This window comes from Neofelis nebulosa, chromosome 8, assembly GCF_028018385.1.
Source record: "Neofelis nebulosa isolate mNeoNeb1 chromosome 8, mNeoNeb1.pri, whole genome shotgun sequence".
Classification (NCBI taxonomy): Eukaryota; Metazoa; Chordata; class Mammalia; order Carnivora; family Felidae; genus Neofelis; species Neofelis nebulosa.
Genome location: NC_080789.1, coordinates 142,526,642 through 142,551,956, shown reverse-complemented (window position 1 = coordinate 142,551,956; position 25,315 = coordinate 142,526,642). Strand labels below are relative to the sequence as shown.

General features: G+C 49.4%; 1 protein-coding gene across 11 annotated transcripts in view; it reads right to left on the bottom strand.

Annotated features, from left to right (window-relative positions):
* The window catches only part of DIP2C (disco interacting protein 2 homolog C), a 416,980-nt gene that overhangs the window by 104,099 nt on the left and 287,566 nt on the right, over positions 1-25,315 (bottom strand). For all 11 annotated transcript variants that reach the window (XM_058682051.1, XM_058682054.1, XM_058682050.1 and 8 more), the window contains 8 exons: positions 20,795-20,905; positions 7,966-8,089; positions 7,562-7,671; positions 7,346-7,448; positions 5,576-5,640; positions 4,038-4,131; positions 3,820-3,939; positions 2,514-2,628 (listed from right to left, as the gene is read on the bottom strand). In XM_058682051.1, coding sequence (XP_058538034.1) covers positions 2,514-2,628; positions 3,820-3,939; positions 4,038-4,131; positions 5,576-5,640; positions 7,346-7,448; positions 7,562-7,671; positions 7,966-8,089; positions 20,795-20,905 — 842 coding nt within the window. The remainder of the gene's footprint in view (positions 1-2,513; positions 2,629-3,819; positions 3,940-4,037; positions 4,132-5,575; positions 5,641-7,345; positions 7,449-7,561; positions 7,672-7,965; positions 8,090-20,794; positions 20,906-25,315) is intronic.

Here is a 25,315-nt window from a genome sequence, read left to right as displayed (position 1 = left end):
GTGGCATCTGCCAGCCGCAGGGCAGAGAAGGACGAGAGCCTCTAACGCTGCCATTCCCAGCCCTCGATGATGGTGTGGACTCAGCCAAGGCAGGTCTGTGCAGGGGATGTGTGGGGATGCATGGGGGGAGGCGCGGGCGCATGGGGGGGGGGAGGCACACGGGGCAATGTGTGGTGGTGTGTGGTGTAAGGCAGGGCATAGGGGGCCTGGGGAGGCAAATGGGGAGGCCTGGGGCACGTGTGGGGCGTGGGGAGCTGGGGGAGGCTCATGGAAAAGCGCATGGGGGAGGAGCAGGGGGCACGCGGAGGGTGCCTGGGGATGTTTGAGGCACTGACCACAGGGGAACTGCAGCAGAGGCCATTCAACACAACCCCAGGAAAGAGCAACCCCTTACTTTGTCTGTTTGGGGTATTAAAGTTTTAATCTTCTTAAAGATTTTTAAACATTTTTAGAGAAACAGCGAAAACTCCTTAGCTGATGGGGCGCCTGGGTGGCTCACTTGGTTAAGCCTCTGGTTTCTGCTCAGGTCATGATCTCACAATTCGTGGGTTTGAGCCCTGCATCAGGCTCTGTGCTGACGGCTCAGAACCTGGAGCCTGCTTCGGATTCTGTGTCTCCTCTCTGCCCCTCCCGGCTCATACCGTCTCTCTCTCAAAAATAAAATAAATAAATGTGTGTGTATACATACATACACACACACACACACACACACACACACACACACACACACGTATATGTGTGTGTGTGTGTGTGCTTATCCTTTAAAAAAAAAAATCCTTCACTGACCCTCCCTCCCTCTGCCATCAAGTCTGGCATAATCCACTCTACATATCCCAATGTACACAGGAAGCTTCTAGAAAATACACAAATCATCTGATGCTAACAACTGGATCTTCTATGTGTCAGCATCATTACTTATCTTGTGAATTATCTGTGGCAATGGTGCTACGTCACACAACTGCACAATCTTAACACTTCAAGGCCAGAGGAAATTAAGAGTCCTGAGTCCAAGCCCCTCAACTCATTGGTGGAGAAAACTAAGGCCCTGGAGATAAGGAACACGCCCAGGGCCCTGTGGGCCAGACCCTGGCTGTATCTCCCGGGGTTGTCTCCCTAGTGTCTACACTCAGCCTCAAACTGGACATGGTTTAATACTGATCTTGGGAGAGCACTGTGGTATCCAACCTGCTCCCAAAGCCTCCAGGATTCTGTCCAAGGCCAGACACGAATAGCGGGAGATTATATGTGGAGCGCCTCCTGTTAGAACAGTGACACCTTCTAAAAATTGGAAATTGGATTCTGGTTAGTGGCACCATATTCCCTCATCAATTTTAAAATGTGCGACAGACTTCTAATTTCTGCTTCAATCAAAATTAAAACTTTGTTGATACTTTAAAGGTTTTTGATTTCTCAACCTGTTAGGCAGTGTGGTTGACTTTACGTTAACCAACAAGTAAAACCGTCAGAAGTTGTATTACTTACACTCTTCCACGGAGTATTTTCGGGGACCCCAACCTTTCAGTAATGAGGGCAGAAATCACATGCTTTTGCGTGTTGAAAGCTGTGTCATCCATTCTTACGACGGAGCACATTTGTGTGACGCGAGATACAACCTCGCCAGCGAGGGAACGCAAAGATACTGAGTCGGGTCCCAAGCTGCAAGCATGCAGGTGGTGCAAATATTCCTTTCCGGGGCGCCTGGGTGGCGCAGTCGGTTAAGCGTCCGACTTCAGCCAGGTCATGATCTCGCGGTCCGTGAGTTCGAGCCCCGCATTGGGCTCTGGGCTGATGGCTCGGAGCCTGGAGCCTGTTTCCGATTCTGTGTCTCCCTCTCTCTGCCCCTCCCCCGTTCACGCTCTGTCTCTCTCTGTCCCAAAAATAAATTAAAAACGTTGAAAAAAAAAATTTTTTTTTAATCCAAAAAAAAAAAAAAAAATTCCTTTCCCACACTGTGCGGATGGCAGATGGTGGGAGACGATCAAACAGGCCCTCCCTGCACTTCTCAGCTTGGGTGGGATGGGCTTTATGCACCCATATCCACACCACCCCCACAAGTGTGCCCAGCACCAGAGCAGGCGGTGAGGCCGACTGACTAATGAACGACCGAGAGCATGAGTGACGCAGGCCCTGTGTCCACGCACAGACCCGAAAGCCCTCGGACGTGCCACCACAGCGCGAGAGCTCAGAAAGCCAGGACCTCGTGGAAACTGCACGTCGGCAGGCCCAGCCCTGCCGTGAACACCTCACCCCACCCAGCATCGACGCAGCCCACCCCCCGCATAACACCAGGCCAGACGCGGGCACATGGAAATGTGGGAGACCCCCAAGGACGGGACGTCACTGCTCACTGTACCTCCAGACGGGCCTCACGCAGTCACTCCCCAGACTAATGGATCCGGAAGAATCCGTGCCGGCACACGCAGGGAAGCAAAGCTGGCCGCAGACGGGCCGGGTCCTGCCCTCCCCCCACGCGGTGGCACCACGCAGGCGCCGCTGCAGGGGCCCAGCTGTACCTCCGGATGGCGACGGTGAGAGCCTCTGGGGAGCTGGCACAAGGACAGATGACCTCCTGGCGCAGGCCTTTACTTTGGAAGACGTTGAGGAACGCGTCGCAGGAGGAGATAGACCCTGCAGGTGAAAGGGGACCACAGTCAGCCAGAGGAAGCTCGGGACTGACTAAAACCAGCCAAACCAGCCAGACGCGAGTGCTCCTCGAGTGAGGGTGCGAGGCAGGCGGTGTGGGAACACACTTCGCTCAATACCGCTTAGTACTTATGTCACCCCGAAAGATGATCCCCTCAGGCCGACTGAGCTCAAGGACTCAAAAGTGTAACTTCCACCAATGAGCCTGCATACCTTCCCTGAGGCTTGTTCCCCCATTTTTGATATGCGTGTTCGCAAGAGGACTATATCTAAGCCAAGTGAAGACAACTCTCCCGTGTTAACCCCACCGGAGAGATACGGGAGTGCGGGAGTAACTGCCAGGAGCCTATCGGCAAACTACTGGCTTCCTCCACGACTGCTGCCTGAGAGCAGCCATGTGCAAGAGTGGCTCACAAGTCATGGAGCCACTGGGGAAACGGAAGAAACATGTACACAACGAACACCGAATCACGTGGGTGGGAGTCCGTGCGTACACATCAGGTGTTCTGCTTTAATTGACAAATGTCAACAACGGTCAGAAACAAATGCCTCATTCACTCATTCTCCTTCCGGCTCACGCGCCCCCGTCACAAACAACAAGCCAGCTGGGTTCTCTTCCAACCCAGGGTAGTACTTCCCGAGGTATGTTTACGGCATTCTGTGGGACTCCTGATTCACTTTACCTGGGTGGTTTTTCCCATAAAATTTTATAATGAAATTCCCTTAAAATGACAGATTAATTTCTTGACCAATAAAATTACTAAAGACCATAAACCAATAACAGTTAATATTTCTTGAGCACGCAGCATCACTCAAGGAAATACATGCAGGGACGACTTAATTCAATCCTCATAAACTCAAGATTTAGGCACCGTTTTCAGCAAAAGAAGGAGAAGGACTGAAATCAGAAGGTTAGGGTTTCTTGCACAGAATCAGGAAATGGCAACAGCAGTACTCAAGCCCCGGGCGGGAGCCAGGCACTCCTGGTCCCCTACCCGCCACCGGTCGTGGTGCCTTCAGGCTTCAGACAGTCACACTGTGAGGTCATGAGTTTGACACCGCTTCCTAACCACAGTAATGGCCGGAAAAGGAGAAGCAAAGCGCAGAAACAGACCGAAGGGGATGAGGCTCTCTCCCGCCCGCCTGCCCACCCCACGCAGCAGGTAGGTCACTTACAGGGATTTGCACCATCAGCCACGATCAGCATCCGGAGAGAAGAGAGGTTGATGTCTCTCTGATCTCTGTGTGCTACTAATGCCCAGTGCATGTCCCTGGATTTGACACAAGCCACCTTTGCTGTGGGGACAGTAGAGGAAGGGGGTCAATATGCACACTGTCAGACCAGGAGCTGTTTGAAGGAGGGAACCGGGGCTCCGAGGCCTCTGGATGCCTACCTTTGTACTGGCAGACCTTCTGAATCCACGACAGCGGGTTCACCTTCATCAGCGCGTATGGGATGCTGATCACGTGCATCATGTTCATGACGCTCTGGAAACAACGCACCAGGTGACTGCCGACACACTAGCAGGACAGGCACCCCGCCCCACCAGGCTTCGCGCGGGGACACGACAGGCCCGGGCCCCCATCACGGGCTTGCTCCCTGCTCCACGCTGGGGGCCAAGGGCACCACTGGCCACACAGAAGATGCCAGAGAGGAGCGTGTGCATCCAGCAGGAGCCAGGCCTTGCTCTAGGAGGTGGCAGTGAAATAGAGACTCAGAAACTGCCGATCCAAAGCAACGGCGAGCAGCTGGGTGACAGCACCAACAAGACTATTGCAGAGCAACAGCATCAAAGAGGAGCTTGAACGGCAACAGCCCCCAGGCGGCTGCCACGACCATCGGGCAGGGAGGTGGGACTGAGTGCTCACAACACCACACAGGACCATCACCCCACTTGACAGGCAGGAACCCTGTGGTTCAGGAGGTCCCAGGGGCAGACGACGGGCGTGCGGGCACAGAGCTGCAGAAGGCAGGACTGGCATCAGCTGGGGTGAGGCAGCCCGCGCTCTCCCCACGATACCTGCTCGCCTCACGAGCGCACACGGGCAGCCTGGCTTCTCCAGGCTGGCACCTCCCGGGACCCAGAGGCAGAGACCAACCACAGGGAAGCCACGGAGCCCCCACCCTCCGGTCCATGTGCTGCTCACGTGCCCTCACCAAGAGGCGACAAATCACACTTCGTCTACTCATATCCTATCACTCGTGCAAAAGCCCCTAGAATTTTCTACCTCAGGAAAGATGAAGCTTAGCATAAGGAACTTACAAACAGGGGAGTAAAGATCACCACCTGTGAAACCGACACAGCGATGCTCCAGCAGTTAAGCTATGCACACCCACAAGGGCTGTGCAGACCTTAGATAACCAGGCTGGGTCTCCATCAAAGCGCCTGCAGCTCTGAACTGCCTGCCCTGGCCAGGCAGCACCCACAAGGAGGTGGCACGCATTTCTTTAGGACGGGAGTGGAACTGTCAGCACAAGGGGGACCTGTAAAGCGCTTCCCCTGTGGCATAACCAAGCAGGTTTGCAAAATATTCACAAGCACTGACTCACAGAAAGGCAAAAGAACAACAGTGTCAGAGTGAAACCAAATGCAAAGGAAAAGTGACCCAGACGGGAGATGTGACTAACATCATCACAGTCGTGATTCCAGAAGGGGGCAGAGAGATACCCTGTTTCCTCAACAGCTGCACCCCTGTTTCCTCAACAGCTGCACCTCTATATGGTGGTGGGGGGGGGGGCGGGTTGTGACTCCCGTGAGCGGCTGACTCCCGCAGGCTTCCTGGGCTTGGGAAGTCGCATTAGCAGACAGCTTAAAGCTTCCAGCAATAACAGCTTTTCTCCCCAGTGCGAAAGGGGCTTGGGCGAGTGGCCGTGTGTACAGACCCTAATTCTGGCTGTGGCCCGGGGGGACAGGGGAAGGGTCACACTTACTGTTAGGATGCCATGCCAGAGCCCAACGTCCTTCTTGAAATCCAACACATTCACTATGGTTTCCGCTGAACAAATAAAAACGGAAGATTTTCATGTAGCACAGCCCAAAGGGCAAAGAAAATCCAACATCATGTCAGGGGCAGTACAGGACCTTGGAAAAATGGTTCCCAGTACCTCTGCAGACATCCTGCAGCCTGCAAACCCATTTAAAAACACTGCCCACCTGGAAGTGTTTCTAGCCTCCTGACACATCAGTTAACAGCGACGGCTTCACAGGCCACTTAAAACATTTTATTCCTTCTATTTATGTCCTTACTGCCCCTCCCTGCCTGTAACTTTTTAAAGATTCTTTTCATTTCCATCATGGGATCCCCCAGGAAAGGGAAGTGCTTTCCAGCAAACACAGGGCGTCACATCACTAGAAGCCTTGGGGTGGCTGGAGTCATAAAGGAGGCACGGGATTTGGAAGGACGGTGATGGAACAGTGTTCAAGGTTTATGGGAGACACCTCGTGAAGCGGGAAGAAAGGCTGCTAACGATACACAGTTGAAAACAAGGGCCACAGTGGCATGTGGAAGCTACGTGGAAAAACTTTTCTGAAGCCACACTTGACACCAGGCATTTCCTGACGCCTCCTCTTAGGTCCGTACGCTGTCGTGCTGCTCGCCAGAGCTTTGGTATCGTGCACCTGACCCCACTTCACAGAGAAGGCAGGCGTCCCCACGTGAAGGAAACAGCCTCTGTTCCACGTCCTACGAGCGTTTTCACTTTAGAAATAAGGAGCCAGTGTGTGTGAGTGTGTGTTTTCTCTGGCACCTGTGAAAGCGACAGCCCTGGACCTTCAAGAAAGCAGGGCAAGGAATACGAGTCCTGAGGCTGTGAGAAATGATTAGCAGTCACGTGTCTCAAGGTGAAAGTACCTTGGAAACCAGTTTAGGGACCAAACGTGAGCCAGAACATCCCCAGGACGCAAATGAATTGTTTTTCAGAGGGACATTGCCAGTGGCATTGGGGACAGAGAAGGAGAGGAGCATCCAACCCCCAGGGCAGCGCAGATGCCACCACCAGCTTCATCAGGCACCAGCCCCAGGGCTGCGCTCACGTCCAAGTCCCCAGGGCAGGGCCTTGGTCACAGAAGCCCCAGCCAGGGGGTAGCTGGTTACCTGGGCGGACCCTGCCTTTTATGAGCCCCAGCCAGCACCGTGGCCACGGTTACCTCTGGCCACCTACCTCCTGGCCTCCAGGACTGTCCCGTTTGGGAGAGAGAGTGTGCATCATAAAAACCACACCCTCGGCAGCTGCTGCCCACCCTGAGAAGCTCGCAGAATCCCCATCAGAGATTCTCCCTGAGCTGCTAGGGGTGGGCTGAACATGGGCTTTTTCTGAAGATCCCAGAGACCCTAACTTGCACCCAGGGATGAACACCCACAGAATTAACTATCTGCTACAGCTTGAGCCGTGCCCTCTGAGTTCACAGGTGGAAGCCCGCACACCGGCATGGCTGCCATTGGAAATATGGCTTCTGCCAAGGTCATGAGGGTTCGGTGAGGTCATGGGGCGGGTCTGATCCCATCAGGACCCACATCCTGGGGAGATGAGACACCAGAGCTCTTTCTCCCTGCACAGCGAGGGCAACAAGAAGGCACCGCCTGCCAAGCTCCGTGCAAACCTGACATCACTCCTTCCGTTACCAGGGGGAGTGACTCAGTCCCTCCACAGCTGACATGAGCCTCCCAGGGATGCAGTCTTGGGTCAGGGCCCTGCCCATACCTTCCGTGTAGCCGCATGCCTGCGTGAGGGCCTGGCAATGGGTCAGCAGCGCGATCCTGGTCACGGTCACCCCAAGCACGCTTCCGTCCTTGCAGGTCTTATACTGAAATGAGATGGGGACGTGCAGAGAGGGGTACAGAGAGGACAACGCGGCTGCCCCAGTCAGGCCAAGGTCGGCCCAACTGCTCGACACCCGTGGGCAGCGCTGCAACTCACCTCTATGTACGCGGTATCGTTGTTCGCATCTTTGATGTGTGGGAACCAATCTCGAGGGGGCTTGGAGAGATGCTTCGACTCTGTGACAAACCACAGCAGCTTTGGCCAACCTTGCAAACAAACAAACAGACCCCTCTGAGAGGCGTACTACCCAGAAACCAGGCTTGCCACGTCGTCCCCCTTCCTGTGGCCCATGTGACATGAGCCAGGGGGGATCGCCAGTGCTTCCGCAAGCCTCAGACAACGTCAACAGCACGCATGCTGCCAGGTAAACCACGCCACACGGCAGGCTGACAACAGCAGACGTATCGCGTTCCGTGTGCAGAAGAGCATGTCCAGGGGAGACGCAGGACCTTCCTGAGTGAAGAGCCAGACGCCCAACTAGGCTCCTGGCTGTGGCTTACCTTTGAACTGGGGGATCTCCCCGGTTGGGCTTTTCGGCAGCCCTTTGTGGCAGGCGTCACTCGTCAAGGCCACAGTGACTCCACAGCTTCCAAGCAAGAACCCGATCTGCTGGCTCCCTGCATCCTGGGAGAGGTGACAGACACATAAGTCACAAAGCCGGGAAGGACGGGTACCCTCCTGGCAAGACGTGGCCTTGTCCCTGGGTTCTGGGAGGGAGGGAACCTCCCCAGACTCTGCAGAACTGGGATCACAGCCCCGGTTGCCGCTTGCTGCTGTGTGACCTCAAACGGGACGGCGAGGTCACTCAGCCTCAGTTTCCTCACCTGTGCCATGGGGTGAGAGCAGAGCCCTCGAGTGGGTCTGCTGCAAGGAATAAATCGGAGGAGCGTGGACAGTGCTCAGTGTGCGCCTGGCACACAGTGGGTCCCTTAAACAGCTGCTGCTACGTCTCCCTCCAGTTCCCTAAGACTATGACCATAGAACGTAACCGTCGTGGAGAACAGAAAGGGTTCGTCTTCCTCCGTAACACAGAGCCTGACTTTACTCAGAGCACATGGCCCCGTTGTGTCTGTTGACATCCACTGTGGGCAAACTAGACGCCCGTTCCCAACCAAAAGGCCTGTCACCCTTGTGCGCCCAGAGTACGTCTGTGACCGAGGACACAGCCGGACAGGCGCCTGCTGCAGGACTTGGATGCTGGCGGGCCAGAGCACCAGAAGCCCCAAATGACCAGCACTGACTTAGGAGCATGGCATCCCGCGGACCCCACGGGATGGAGCTTTCCTCGGAGGGCGGTCCAGGGGCCGCCACCCTGTGGTTTTGTTGCTGACCACATCTGGCTGCCCGCAGCAGGTCTGCTCAACCGGCTTTCTTCACCCCCACAGTCACACCAGCCAGGATTTAGAAAATAAAACGAAAGCCAGCAAGGAGCTGACATTCCTACAACTGAAACATCAGAACACGGTGAACCGGCCACCCTGGTTTGTTCCCACCAGGCTCTTCCTGAACCCGTGGACAACCCAGGAAGCTTGTGGGCAGACCAGCCCTGCCTTCCGGTCGCTCCGCCCACGTATGCCTCACTAAGAAAGTGTGTGATGACGGGGTTTCCAGTGGGTAAAATCAGCAGCACGGATGTCTTCAAACTAGCCTGTCAAGCAACTGGTTCATAGTTTAACCCTACGGTGAAATCCAGGTCTCCTCACTCGGAATTGCACCGCCAACCTCCCGATACACCATGCAGCGCAGAGAGGCGAGCAGGGGGCTGGCGCCCGATGGACAGGGATGTTCCCGTTTCAGGACCCTCACGGTACTTTTCCCTCAAGCAATGCTTTTTCAAGTGGAGTTTTTAATACTCACTCCAATGTGAATTTGGAGGTCATGTTGCCAAACATCGAGACAAGTTCTGAGGTCACGTCTGGTGGCAGGGAGGCATTTCTTTGTGAGCCAGAATTCGCTACCTCAGAGCTACATGAGCCAACAGCTCGGGAGAGTGAGCACGGGTCTGTGGGCTGGGACCTGCCAGGGCCCACGGCCGTGCCAAGGGCTCGCAACCGATCTCAGTTTTCCTGGCAGACACCGTCCCTGCGCCCTTTCTACAACCTGCTCAAGGCTGATGTCCAAAGTGACACATTCACACACACGAGACAGCTGATATAAAGAAGCAGCAGGGGACAGCAGATGAGAAGAGTAATGGACAGAATGCCACAGTTCAGCCCCAACTTCAGACCTCACCTCCAAGGGGCTTCTGTCCTCTTCATCTGGCAAATTCCTACTTGGAGCTCCAGGCAGCTGTGCAGAACCAGCTCTGCCCACCCAACCCCAGCGGCGCAGACGAGACCCCATCGCCTGCTCCCGAAAAAGCCTGTGTGTCTCCTTCACACGCTGAAGCTGAACGTGCTTGACCCCAGAGCCCGGAGCGGGTGGACACACTCTCAACACCACGTCAGAGTCACGGTCCTCCCTGGGCCCCGTCTCTCCATGGGGCCTCCCGCCCAGCCTGCGGAAAGAGCCGCCTCCAGGCGGCCCGACCTGCCGCTGGCTTCGGGAAGCTGCCGTCCCGTCTCAGGGAGACTGAATGAAGCCTGTGCACTCTGGCCCCGACTCAGCGCTCCGCGTGCACCTTCCCAGGGAAGGCCCACACGCCTGGCCTGTGGTTCCTCCTCGGTTCGGTTGGGGCTCCACCCTCTCAAGAGCTGTGCTGTCAAGGCAGCCGGTGACCACCTCCCCGGTCACAAAATCCTGACGACGATTCTTTCGGGCTCGTCAAGAAAAGCCAGACTGCACCTGACTGCAGCCTGTCACCTCCAACCCTCTTGCAACAGAGAGGCGCCACGTTACGTCGCCTCGTGGGAAGCCTCCCGGTCTCTCCGACGACCCCTGGAGCACCCACCAGGCCAGGCTGTACACGTCTCAAGCAGGGTCTGCTCCGCCCCAGCCTCCCAGGCAGGAAGCAGCAATCTCACACACAGAAGGGTGTAACAAATGCGAGGACGGCTCACAGAAAAGTCCCTTTCCTGAACTCACTCTGCGTCTGGGGCCCCTCACCACGAGGCTTGAGTTTATCCAAGTTTCTCCTTTGCCAGCTGAGCAGCTCCTTGGCTCTCAGCAGGTGGAGCAGGACAGAAGCACAAAGGCGTCTCACACACGCACGGTGCTGCTGATGCCCGTGGCCCACGGGCCGTTGTGTCTCCGGTCCTGTGGTACTTTGGAACACGCACAGTTTGGCCCCTCCTAACAGCCTGTCACTCTCCTGTAAGATTTGCACGCCTGAGGAGCAGCCTGTGTCGGCAGAGGGGGACTGTTGGCTGAGCCTGCTCGCGGGCCGACAGAGCCTCCCTGCACACAGCCGGCATGAACCGAAGCGCAGCCGCCTCAGGAGGGTGACAGCGCCAGGCTGTCCTAGCTCTGCTGCGACCCTGCCAGGCCCATCTCAGGAGGCCCCTGGAGGCTCCCCTCTGGCTCCCCCACACCCCCTGGCCAAATGATCCAGGAACTCCAGCCCTTCCTACTGCAAACCCCTCACAGAAAGGGGAGCTTTCTCCTCCCACCCAAGAACTAGGAGGGAGAGTAAAGAAATACACAGGACACAAAACTGTTCAGCCCATCAAACAACATTCAGGATTTAGAAAACGGCTCTCATTAGGCCCTTCATGGCAAACCCAGTGGCACAGAACTGGCAGAGGAAGTGTGCGACTCCATCACCTACGCTTCCGTGCACACCTTACCCCATGCTGACCTGCAAAGGACCAATGTGGTCTTCTGTTCAAAACTAAGAAAAGTCTTCCAAGGCACGAATGTCATGTTCTGAGCTCAGAGCCCGAGGCCTGGCACGCAGCTTCTGGCTTCACTGAGACAAAGTCATCTCCCGGTCCTGTTTCCCAGCAGAAAATGCTCTATGGACGGAGGAACCTAGCATCTTCTTCTGACAAGTGCCTTCTGGTCCCCTGGTTCAGTCCGATAATCCGAGGGTCTCCGTGGGCTGGGGAGGTGAGGGCACACCACCTGGCAGGTTGCAGCCTAGATGCCCAAGACAGTAGGCAGCCCAGTCCCAGCAGGGCCAACACGGCATAGGTGAGACTGTACTCCCCTGCCCACGCCTGTACCAGCAGAGCTCGCTTGTGGGTGCTCACACCTGCACAGACCCTTGCCGAAACACCAGGCTTGCCATTAAGAGCTCTCAGCCTCAAAGGGGATGGTTGGGCCCCAGGGCCTAGGATAAAACACACATAATGACATCTCCCCTCCCGTTGATTATTACTGCAGTAACCTAATACTCACACAGTTAGGAAGGTTTCCAGTACAATTAAAGTGAACCGCTTACGGTTTGACGTGCCTGTCAAACGTCCAAAGGATACTTAACCTCGTTATTTAAATGAAGAATGTTTATTCATTTAATATACATCCAAGTGTGTATTAAGAAATGTTATATGGTGGCACACGTTTGCATCAGCAGTATTTGAAATCAAGCAGTATTTGAAATGACGTGCTTGTGTCATCACGTGACCCAAAGGGCAGAGGCACGTGTCTCTTTGTTCACGTGATTTTCCTCTGCAAACCAGCTCTGCTTTGGGAGACATCAGGCTATAGACTTAAGTAGAAAAGTCTAAACCCTCTATGTGATGAGAAGCACATAAATAATAGCAACTGATCACATGAGAACATCACAGAGATAACCGTCTGGTTATTGCAGTGCTAAGAACCAGTCTCTGTACGAACAGCAACCTACAAATTCTTCCAGATTATCGTTTTGACACTATTGACGACAGAACTCAGAGGGCTTTGAGCCTTGAAGTCAGGTAACCAGCCCTCTGCATTTCCAAAAGACCTCAACCCACTGAATTTAATATCAATTGAAGGAGGAGCGTCATATGCCCCGAGTAGGCTTTCAGGTGAACCGTAGTGGAATTTACCACAGAGCCAAAGAACCGCTTAGAAGAACGTGGCTATCCATTCACTCAGTCCCCAAACTCTTCCACATTTCTCCATTGTGAATATCATAGGACTCGGGGGTGGAGCCTGGAACGCTGGCAGCAAGCACTTGCAAGTAAGCCTTGGACAAAAAACCTAACACTGATATGTGGGGTATGTACAACATATGTTTCTTATTTTCGAATACACTGTGAGAGCAAGATTTGGAATTACATCTGACAAATCATAGTGAACATGGGACTCAATCACGTCCAAACACCAAAACATAAGCAACAACCAACATCCCCCAAAATAAAATCAAAACCCTCTAATTTATCCAGATTTCTAGTGTAATGACGCTGAGGAATGAGATATTCAAACACTTAGTTATTGACAGATCACTAGGCTCAGTGTTCTTTTTTCAAAAGGTTCAGATATAATTGACATATAACATTCCAGCAGTTTTAGGTGTATAATATGATGATTCAATATTTGTATATACTGCAAAATTACCAATACACAAAAAAAGTTGAGAACTTTTAAGATTTACTCTCTTGGCAACTTTCAAATGTGCGTGAAGTATCGCTGAATGTAGTCACCATTGTGACTATACCCCCATGACTTCTTTATTACTGGAAGTTAGTACTTCTTCACTCCCTTCAGTCATTTCACCCACCCCACAACCACCACCACTGGCATCCACCGTCTGTTGTGTTTCTTTAAGTTCTGGTTGTCCATTTGTTTTCTTAGATTCCATATTTAAGAGAAATCACATGGGTGTTTGTCTTTCTCTGTCTGACTTACTTCACTTAGCATAATACCTTCAGGGTCCCTTCATGTCGTTGTAAATGGCAAGATTTCATTCTTTTTTATGGTTGAGTAATATTCCGTTGGTCTACACATATAATCTCTTCTTTATCCATTCATCCATTGATGGACACTTGGGTTGTTTCCGTATCTGATTATAAATAATGTTGCAATGAATATTCAGTGTATGTATCTTTTTGAATTAGCGCTTATACCTTTGTTTAGAAAAATACCTAGTGTAACTGCTGGATCATAAGGTAATACTATTTTTAATTTTTTGAGGCACTTTCGTAGTTGCTATTACTTGCTATCTCTTGTCTTTTTGATATTAGCCATTTTAATAGGTATGAGGTGAGACCTCATTGTGGTTTTGGTTTCTATTTCTATGATGATTAGTGATGTTGAGCATCTTTGTGCCTGTGTGTGTGTCTCCTCTGGAAAAATGTCTATTTAGATCGTCTCCCTATTTTTTAATCAGATTCTCTTGCTATTAAGTAGTATGAATTCTTCATGTATGTTAGATATTAATCCCTTATCAGATACACAATGTACAAGTATTTTCTTCCATTCTGTAGGTTGACGGTGGATGGTTTCCTCTGCTGTGCACAAGATTTTTAGTTTGATGTGGTCCCACTTGTGTGTTTTTGCTTCTGTTGCCTTTGCTTTTGGTGTCAAATCCAAAAACTCATCACGAGACTGATGTCAAGGAACTTACTGTCTATGTTTTCTTCTAGAAGTTTTACGGTTTCAGGTCTTATATTCAAGTCTTTAATCCATTTTGAGTTAATTTTTGTGTATGGGGTAAGATGAGAGTCTAGTTTCATTCTTTGGCCCATAGCTGTCCAACTTCCCCAACATCATTTATTGAAGAGACTGTCCTTTCCCTGTCGTGTATTCTTGGATCTTCTGTCCTAAATTGACCATGCATGTGTGGGTTTATTTCTGGGCTATTTTATTCCACTAACCTATGTGTCCATACTGTTTTAATTACTAAAGCTTTGTAATAGAGCTTGAGATCAGGAAGCCAGGTGTCCCCAGCTTTGTCCTTGTTACTCAAGATTGTTTTGGCCATTTGGGTTCTCCTGTAGTTCCATACATATTTTTGGAATGTTTTTTCTATTTCTGTGAACAGTTAGATTGAGTGCCATTGGAATTTTGATAGGGATTGCTGAATACTGTAGATTGCTTTAGGTAATACAGACATTTTAACAATATTACTTCTCTCAATCCCTAAGTATGGAATGTCTTTCCGTTCATTGTATGTGTCTTCATCCATTTCGTTCACCAAGGTCTTATAATTTTCAGAGTATTTCCACTTCCTTGGTTAAGTTTATTCCTAGATATGTTGTTCTTTTTGATGTAACTATAAATGAGATTGTTTTCTTAATTTCTCTGATAGTTCACCGTTAGTGTATAGAAATGCAACCAATTTTTATATGCTGATTTTCTATCCTGCAACTTTACTCAATTCACTAAAAAGTTCTAAGAGTTTTGGGGGGGAGTCTTTATTGTTTTCTATATACAAAATCATGTCATCCTCAAATAGAGATAGTTTTACTTCTTCCTTAGTAATTGCATGCCATTATACATCTTTTTCTTGCCTAACTGCTATGCCCAGGACTTCCAATACTATGTTGAATAGAAATGGCAAGAATGGGTTGATCTTAGAAGAAAAACTTACAGCTTTTCACAACTGAATGAAAGGTTAGCTGTGGGCTTGTCATATATGGCCTTTATTATGTCGAAGTACATTCCCTTTATACTCACTTTGCTGACTTTCTTTACTCAAAAAATGAATGTTGACGAATGGACATCTCTCCAAAGATGACATCCAGATGCCAACAGACACAAGAAAAGATGCTCAACATCACTGGTCATCAGGGGAATGCAAATCAAAACTACAATGAGATACCACCTCACACCTGTCAGAATGGCTGAAATCAACAACACAAGAAACAACAGGTGTTGGCAAGGATGTAGAGAAAGGGAAACCTTGCACTGTTAGTGGGAATGCAAACTGGTGTAGCCGCTCTGGAAAACAGTATGGAAATTAAAAGCTAAAGCTATGGAAGTCTCAAAGCTAAAAACAGAACTACCCTATGATGCAGCTATCACACTACTGGGTATTTACCCCCCAAAATGCAAAAATACTAATTCAAAGGGATACATGCACCCCTATGTTTACAGCAGCATTATCTACAATAGCCAAACTATGGAAACAGCCCAAGTGTCCATCAACTGATGGGTGATAAAGAAGATGGGGTATATATATGCAATGGAAAATTAGTCATAAGAAGGAAACTTGCCATTTTTCAATGGCATGGATAGAGCCAGAGATCATTATGCTAAGTGAAGCCAGAAAAACACAATACCGTATGATTTCACTCCTACGTGGAATTGAAGAAATAAAACAAAGGGAAAAAAAGAGGGGGTTATTGTCAGGGCAAACCAAGACTGAGACTCTCAATTACAGAGGACACACTGATGGTGTTATCAGGGGGGAGGTAGGTGGGAGAATGGGGGAAACGTGATGGGGATTAAGGAGCGAGCTTGTTGTGATGAGCACTGTGAAGCACGTATGAAGTGTTGAATCACTACACTGTACACCTGAAATTGACATTACACTATATGTTAACAGGAATTTAAATAAAAACTTAAAAAAAAAGAATGTCGAATTTTGCTAGTGCTTTTTCTGTGTCTATGATCATATGATTATCTTTCATTTTGTTGGTGTGGTATATCACATTGATTGATTAACAAACGTTGGTCCATTTGTGCATCAATGAAATAAATCCCACTAACTTATGGAATATGATCCTTTTAACATATTATTGAGTTCTGTTTGCTAATATTTTGTTGAGGATTTTTGCATCTATGCTCATCAAGGATATTTGGCCTGTAATCTTATTTTCTTATGGTATCCTTGCCTGGTGTTGGTATCAGGGCAACACTGATCTTGTAAAAACGTATTTGAAAGTTTCCTTTGCTCTCAATTTTTTGGAAGAGTTTGAGAAGGAGAGGTATTAAATCTTTCTGAATGTTTGGCAGAATTCACCAGTGAAGCCATCTGATGATCCTGGACTTCTGTTTACTGGAGGTTTTTGATAACTGAGTCAATCTACTTACTACTAACCCATATTCAGATTTTCTACTTCTTCATGATTCAGCCTTGGAAGAGTGTACATTTATGGCATTTATCCAATTCTAGGAGTCCAATTTGTCGGCATATAGTTATTCATGGTGGTATCCCCTAACCCTTTTTCTGTGGCATCAATTATAACTTGTTTCATTTCTGATTATATTTGAGTCCTGTTCTCCTGTTTTCTTGCTGAGTCTAGCTAAATGTGTATGGATTTTGTTTATCTTTTGAAAGAATCAGCTTCATGGTGTCATTGATTTTTTTTTTCTATATTCTTTTTAGTCTCTATATCATGTATTCCCACAATGATCTTTGCTACTTCCTTCTACTAACTGGGCTTCATTTGCTTTTTTTTTCTAGTTCCTGAAAGTTTCAAATTAGATTATTAGAGATTTTTCTGATGGACTGAGGTAGGCCTGTATTGCTGTGACCTTTCTTCTTAGAACCACTTCTGCTGAGTTCTGAAGGTTTCATATGTTCTGTTACCGTTTAAGTTAGTCTCAAGCTGTTTCTTGACTTTTCCTTTCATTTCTTCATTGACCTACTGGTTGTTCAGAAGCATGCTGCATAAAACCCACATATCTTGTGAAATTTCCAGTTTTCTCCCTGTAACCGACTTCTACTTTCATACCATTATGGGTCAGAAAAGATGCTTGATAGAATTTCAGCCTTCTTTGATTTATTGAGACTTGTTTTGTGGCCTAACATGTGATCTATCTTGGAGAACATTGGAAATGTCCTTGAGAAGAATGTGTATTCTATTGCTTATGGATGGAGTGTTCAGTATAAATTAAGTCCACTGATGTCAGTGGGGTATTGACATCCCTACTACTACTGAATCGCATGTCTCCCTTTAGGTCTGTTAATATTTGCTTCATAGATTTAGGTGCTCCCATATTGGGTACATAAATGTCTAAAAATGCTGTGTCTTCTCAGTGGACTGATCCTTTCATCATTATCTCCCCTTCTTTGTCTCTTATTACAGTCTTTGGTTTAAAGTGTATTTTGTCTGATAGAACTACAGCTACTCCTCTTCCTTTACGTCCCCACTTCTGTGGAGTATCTTTCTGCAACCCCTCATTTTCCTCTGTGTGCGCCCTTACATCTGAACGGAGCCTCTTGTAGGCAGCAGATCGATTGTTTTTGTTTTTTCCCATTAACCCACTCTGTGTCTCTTGATCAGAGAATTTAGTTCTTTTACATTTAAAGTAATTATTGATAAGTATGTACTTATTGCCATTTTGGTAATTGTTTTCTGGTTTTTCTTTTAGTTGGGCCTCTCTGTTCCTCTCTTCTTCGATTTTTTGTGGTTTGATGACTTTCTTTAGTATTACACTTAGATTTCTTTCCCTTTGTATTTTGTGTATCTATTAGAGGTATTTGCTTTTTGGTCACCATAAGACTCACACATAACAGCCTATACACACACACACATTTAATCTTATGTGTGTGTGTATTTATATATTAAGTTTGAACATACTCTAAAACTCTTGAGTTTTTACCTGCCCTCCCCACAATTAAATGTTTTGATGTTACATTTATATCTTTTCATGTTGTGTATCCCGTAACTAAGTATCGTAGTTTTCCTGATTTTTACTACTTTTGTCTTTTTAACCTTTGTTCTAGTTTAGTAAGTAATTAATCCATTATCTTTACTGTACATTTACCTTTACCAATGAGATTTATACTCTCTCGTATTTTGCTACTAATCAAGGCCCTCTCACTATAACATTTCTCCCATGGCCTGTTTAGTGGCAATGAGCTCCTTTATGGTTTGCTTGTCTGGAAAACTATCCCTCCTTCAATTCTGAATGTCGGCCCTTGCTGGGCAGAGTATTCTTGGTTGTAGGTTTTCTTTTCAGTACTTTGAATATATCCTGCCGCTCCCTTCTGCGCTACAAGGTTTCTACTGAAAATGTGCTGACCATCTTAGCTGTTTCCTTGTATGGAACAACAAGTTGTTTTTCTCCTGCTGCTCTTAAGATTCTCTCGTTAGCCTCTGACATTTTAATTATAACATGTCTTGGTGTGAACTCCTTGGATTCATCTTACTTACAACTCTCCAGGCTCCATGGACCTGGGTGTCTGTTTCTCTCCCGAGGTTAGGAATGTTTTCTGTTCCTTTCTCTCTTTCTTTTCTGTGACACACATATTGTGAATGCTGTTCTGATTGATGCTGTCCTACAGGTCCCTCAAGCTATCTTAAATTTTTCCTGGTTTCTTTTTGCTGCTCTGTGTGAGGTCTACTGTCCTGTCTTCTTGATGGCTGCTGCTTCCTTCTGTTTTTTTTCTAGTGGCAACTTCACAGGGCATTCTTCAGTTCCATTACTGTATTCTTTTCTGTCTTTTAATTAAAAACATTTTTAATGTTATTTTTCGAGAGAGAAAGAGATACACACAGAGAGAGAAAAAACACGCAAATAGGGGAGGGGCAGAGAGAGAGGGAGACACAGAATGTCAAACAGGCTCCAGGCTCTGGGCTGACAGCACATGCCCGACACAGGGCTCCCACACAGAAACCGTGAGATCGTGATCTCAGCTGAAGTTGCACGCTCAACCGGCTAAGCCACCGGGCGCCCACTTTACTGCATCTTAAGTGGCTTGACCTAAGTGGTATTCCCTCCTATTTTCCATCTCCCCGTTGAAGTTGTGTGCTCACCCTTCCTTCTCCTGAGTTCTGTGACTCTGAACTCCTAATTAGGTAAAGTATTGATCTCTGTTCATTGAGGTTCTATCTTGTTCTTTCTTCTGGAACATGTTCGTCCGTCTGCTCGTTTTGTTGGCCTCTCTGTATTAAGTGCAGCAGGTACCTCTCCCAGTCTGGAAGGAGTGGGCTGTGGAAGTAATGAATCTCCTCGTTCAGCCTTTCCCTTGGTTGTCTCCTGAACCCTTCTGATTGTCTACGCAGCCAAATGTACTCCAGATATGTTCCCGCTGTTAAGGGCGTGCCGAGACCTGCCCAAGTTCCAAAGGGAGGAATCCCACTGAGCACTAGTTACAGGCTGACTGGCAGCCAGGCCCCCAGGCAGCAGCTTTTAAAGTATGCGTATACATACAGTTTGTGGGACCACAGTCCTAAATCCTGCTGGCCTCCAGACCAGGATGTCTGGAGGTGTCTCCTGGTTACAGTTGCAAAAGTTAGGGCCCCTTTCATGGAGGTGCCAGTGAACTGGAGCACAGTCAAGGGAAAGTGCAAAGTTGTCCCCCTGTCCACGTTCCCTGGGAGCACCTCCACAGTCTCTAGATGTGACAAACCTGAAGCCTGTACCTCAGGCTGTGCCCCAGGACAGGTAACCTGTGCCCCAGGACAGGTACTGCGCCCCAGGACAGGTAAACAGACCTTCCTCCCAGAAACCCTGGGCTGTGTTTCAGTCTGTCGTCTGTGCAGTGCCCCATAAGCCATCTGTCAAGAACAGTCTCTCCCCATGATACAGACCTACGGGGCCCAGGTGTCCTAGCCCCTGGCTCCCAGTGCCAGGTGTGCATGGGTATCCCTGTGCAGTCTACGGGCACCTGCAGCTCTAGCAAGGCAGGAGGCAAGTGTGGGGCTGCAGCACACTTACTGGCTTCGGTGACGCAGGAGGAGGGCACGGGGCTGGGGTGCACCTGTTGGCTATAGCAGAACAGCACTGGCAAGGTAGAAGCAATGTGCAGAAATGGTCCCCATCAGCACCTCTATCCCCAGGTGGAGTTCCAGCAGGCCCTTGCCCCTCTGGCAGATGCTTTAGGGTCAGCAAATGAACCCTCTTCACACACAGTGGAATCACTTTCTAAACTGCTGCTTCTGTGCTGGGCCTTGGGACAAAGTGAGTGGAGCATGAGCCCCGTGGGTGTGCTGCACACAAGCCCCAGTATTTCCAAAGGCAGATGTTTTGGGGGTTCATCTCTCTGGTGCAGGCCCCAAGGGCTGAAATGCCTGATGGGTGACGTGGACACCCCACTCAAGGAGAAGCTCTGAATGTGTGAGACTCCCCCTGTGTGTGGTGGCAGTGCAGGGCTGGGGCGTCTGGTGAGACAGTGTCCCTGCCTCGGCCCCCCCAATCCCCCGTCTCCCTTGAAATGGAGGAGCTGGTCAGTGGGTTCTTGGGTGTTCTGCACAGGGAGTTGCTCCACATGCAGCCACAGCCGCGGGGCCAGGGGAAGAGGCCAGCTCTGCATCCCCCTGCGCCACCGTCTCAAACGGCCCCCCATCAGCGCTCGGAGGCCGGGGTGCGGCAGCCCCACCCCTGAAAAGCTGCTCCTGCTTCATCTTTCCGCTGAGCTGCGCACCCAGTAACCGTCCCCTCTACTGAAACAAGTGACAAGAACCTGTAGAGCCTCCCCAATGACAAAAACACCTCTGTGCTTCTCGGTCCACCTCCCGCTGAGATAAAGAGCCACTTAAAAACCAGCCACCTACACATTCTGACTTCACCACAGAACGTTCCGCTGCGGCCCAGCCGGACCCTCCCTGATGGCAACAGCATGCTCTTTACCTTTCTGGTGAGTGGCACTTCGATGGGCACGGGAACAACTTCAGCCAGCAGGCAGCCATAGAAGGCCACCATGGACGCGGCAGGGTCATTGTTGGGGAACACCAGCGCCACCTGCACAGACACAGAGCAGGAGGGATTAACCAGCAAATCGATGCCACCAGCTTTCAAAATACCGAAAAACGATGCAAACCGCCATGGGCAGCAGGGCTCATGTTCTCAGTGAGAACAGAGGCTGGAACAAAAATTAGGTGCACGCTTGAAACTACACTTCAGCAAGATGCATTCAAGTACCGTGTACTTTCCCTTTGATTCACGTGGAAGCGACACGTATCGCCCGCAGTCCTTCCTAACGCCGCCCCAGAAGACAACTACCCGGATGTTCCGCTCGTCATCTTCCTGTCACGTACTTAACACAGGGTGAACCGCATCATCCTCGCTGGGCTCGGTAAGAACTCGTGTTTCCACATAGCCTTCACAGGGGTGACCGAGCGCTGTGTGCTTCCTCACTGGGGCAAGGCTGGCAGGGTGCTGACCACAGGGCTCCATCCTGGTCCCAGGTCAGTATCAGCCCCTCCAGGCCTCAGTTTTCCTGCCTACGTCCTAGTGCTGGGGTGAAGGTCACAGAGAAGGTGGTGAGGGCTCGGTGCAAGGCCCGGCGCACAGCACACGGCCGTGAATGCCAGCCAGCGGGGCTGTCAGTCCATCCGTGGCACCCTCACAGATGAGGCTCCACGAACGCCTGCTGCCCCGGTTCCACCCACCGCCTTCCTGCTCGGCCTTAGGGACGAAAAGCACAGTAATCTCGGAGTTGTAAGAGGCAGGCTGATTTAACTTACCCTGAACAGTAGGACTTGTTTTTTAAAGTTCATTTATCTTGAGAAAGAGAAATAGCCTGTGCATGCAAGAGCAGGGGAGCAGCTCACAGAGGGAGAAGGAGCATCCCAAGCAGGCTCCATGCTGCCAGCCAGCACAGAGCCCGGCGCAGAGCCTGATCCCGCGACCCTGGGATGGTGACCTGAGCCGGAATCCAGAGTCTGATGCTTAACTGACTGAGCCATCCAGGTGCCCCGGGTAATATGATTTCTAAAATGCTTTCTGATAGGCCTGAGGTTATCGTAACATTGAATGATTTTTCCATGGGATGGCTTGTAATTATTCTTCCTCACGTGAAACCCTTTTCATTCCCCTTTTCACCTATTAGCCTATTTAGCCCATCAGTGTTTTGACAAGTACCCTAAAATCAGGATGGATCTTAAATATATTTGACAGCATTAACTCTTACGCTTGATACAAAGACTTCTTGCTGCAGTACTGTTTGGTTTTTATCGCTGCGTTTTTTACTGGACGTTTGTCAAGACGCCCCTTTCTGTCAGTGCCTACTACTTAACAAGTATGTCATCCCACGTGAGTCCGTCCGGGGCTTGTCCCAGGGTCTCCCGTGTAGCTCACCTGGCACCAGCCAGCTCTCCTGTTACTGCAGCCCCTCCTGGAGCAGCCGTGCCCACCTCTCGGGCAGACTGCCTCCTCAGGACACCGCAGTAGCTGTCCCGTGGCTGCGTGTCTGCACTGCCCGCTCCGCCCTGCAGACCCCACTCCTGCTGTAGCCCGCGTCGCCCCCATGTCCTGATTGGGCATCGGGGTTCCACTCCCCCCTTGCGGACAAGTTTGCTGCGTGTTCACAGGCACCCAGATCCCATGACATAACACGCACAGGTCACTTCTGCATTACTCATTCAGGAATTTAACCAATTTTTTTCTCTCAAAATGTCCTAACTAGAAGTTGCCAGTTTTTCCAGGAGCAGGTGGGTAACACACTCAATTTCAATATACAAATAAGCATGTTGGTGTAAAGGGACGCAGACAGCAGCTGAGAACAGAACAGGCCACATCATAAATTTGTCCATGTTTGAAACTTAGCGACACAGGATAGCAGGCGGGGAAGAAATCAGCTTGGGATTCAATGAAGGTTTCCTTTCCATGCAGCATTCCTGCAGTTCACTGAAATCAGCTAAATGAGAGACACATGACCCCATAAGGCCAGTAAAAGCCATTCTGCACCACCGACGACCTGTGTTTGAGAACCCTGAGAGGTAACTGTTGCTTATGTCAACTTATTCCATCCTGACAGCACTCAGCCGTGAGCAGGGCTTTCCAGAAGTAACTGACTTGCACACGTACACATATGAACCACCAGCAATTATTTTAACAAAGTGTGTGAGGATCGCAGTAGCTGTAGGGGCTCTGCCTTCGAGTGGCAGCTGAGCTGAGAGCAATAGGTTTTAGATGTGGGTCTGGCAAGGCAATACTGAGCCTTCCGGGTATCTGTGAGCTTCTGGGTGCCGCTGCCACAAGACGTCTCTCCCTGAAACAGACCAAAATGTTTGAGGAAGTCGTTCAAACTGCAGGGAAACACAGGACATACTGCTGTTCCATCCCAAACCAATGGATGCACCTATTCATAAAGGACCAGTTAAATACCGACTTGTTAGTCTTCTTGGAGCACCTGCTCTGGATGCAGGAGTCCCTGCCAGGAGCACAGAACCAAGAGCGAGAAGATGGGGCACCCCCAGACTGGGAACAAGGTCTGGCTGCCACTCCGGCTCCGTTCAAAGGAAGATCAACCGAGCCTGGGATTGAAAGTTCCCACTGCTTTGTTGCTGCAGCTCATGCTGGTGAGGCCACACTGTACAAACCTGGCAGAATTGTGTTAGATGGGATGAAACATTAAGTTACAACGTAAAGTGAATAAAAGCAGACTATGAAATTGTATATTGTATCTCTCAATGATATAAAAGTAAGGGACAGGGAGGGTCAGATACCTCTGAAGGCTCAGAATAAAAACTGAAGGTTTGTTGCTGTTTTGTTTTGCAGTTTAAGGAAGGGGAGTCTGTACTTCAGTCATTCCTGTTAAGTCTTGCTTCCGTTTCGGAGTCGGTCACAAGCCCTGTCTTACTGGCAGCTCCACAGTGATTCCCGTGCAACGCACACACGCAGGCGCTTGGTTCTGAGGGACCCACACAGCTCCCCTGTATTCGCTCCTCCACGGATTCCTTGAGATGTCATTGGACCTAATCCCCCACAGGGCACAGCAGGCATCCACAAACCAAGAGGCAAAGGCGCAACCCACCGCCGTGCTTCGGAGGGTCTCCTCTTGGTAAAGGGACGCCCCTCGGCCAGCTTGCCTTCAGCGCTCTTCACACCAGGAGCTGCTGCACTCACTTCCCATGTCAGCTCCTTCCCATGCTTTCCTGGAGCCTAGCCTACAGCTCACAGGCTCACTTTTCCTCTCTGGGAAGACTTCTCAGGCCCCAGATGCTCCTCAAAATGAAAAACATCTCTCTTCTTCCAGATAGTTCATCTCCACCTCTTACCCCTCTTTCGGGGACTTGTATCACTTTCCCTTTATAGAAAAGCTGATTATCAGTAATGTGTCTATTTATATTTTAATACGACTGGCAGGCTCCCTTCAGATGTGACGCACCTTCATGCCTTCCAAAGCTCTGACGAGATATCCCCAAACCCTATTCAGCTTAGGCACATAAAGCCCTTTTCGGAAGCCCAAGAAGGTAATTCCCCAAACAACATTAGTAAGGTCACATGCACACAAAATGTAAATTTTTATGCTAAGGACTGAATGTTCACTATTCTGGGGAAAATTATGTTTTATTCAAAAGTGATTTTCAAAGAGGGCAAAAAATTCCGTTTATAGCAACATAAGCTTATGATCAATTTACTGCTATGGTCGTGTATATTTATTTAATAAAAGTATCGGTACGCATGTGCCCGATATTAACTACATGAATAATGTTTTAAATAACTTAGAAAAGTAGTCTCTCTCACACAGTCAAACCAACCTCTACCGACAAACCTCTTTACATAGTTTATTTTCTCAAAACTGTGTCCCGCAAATTCCTACTAACGTCTTAGCTGAACAGAGGTGGTTTATTTTGTAGTTGTTATTTTAAGGGACCTTCAATAATCTGGAGGCCATGCTCTATAAGAACTTTTAACGAAATCACTCTACTAACACTATCCGTGAAATTATAGTTAAGGGAGATATTACATACAACTGATTTTTTTATTGGGGTAAAACATACACAACGTTGACCATTCATTTATTTTATTAATTTATTTTGAAAATAAAGTGCACAGCTCAGCAGCATGAAGTACATTCACAACCAGAACCATCTCCCGACCTTCTCATCTTCCTAAACTGAAGCCTCACTCCCATTAGGGAACTTCCCAGCCCCCGCCAGCCCCCTAGCTACCATCACCCTTCTGATTCCATGAATTTAACTACTCTAAGTACCTGGTACATTTGTCCTTTGCAGCTGCCATATTCCGCGTCACATAGTCTTCGAGCCCATCATGTTTTAGTATGTGTCTCCGTGCATCTGCCGACGGACACTTGAGTTACCGCCACCTTTTGGTTTTGTGAACAATGTTATCTGCTCAAGCCCCTGATTTCAGTGCTTTTGAAACGGAAGGGAAACTGTTGGATCAAGCAGTAATTTATGTTCA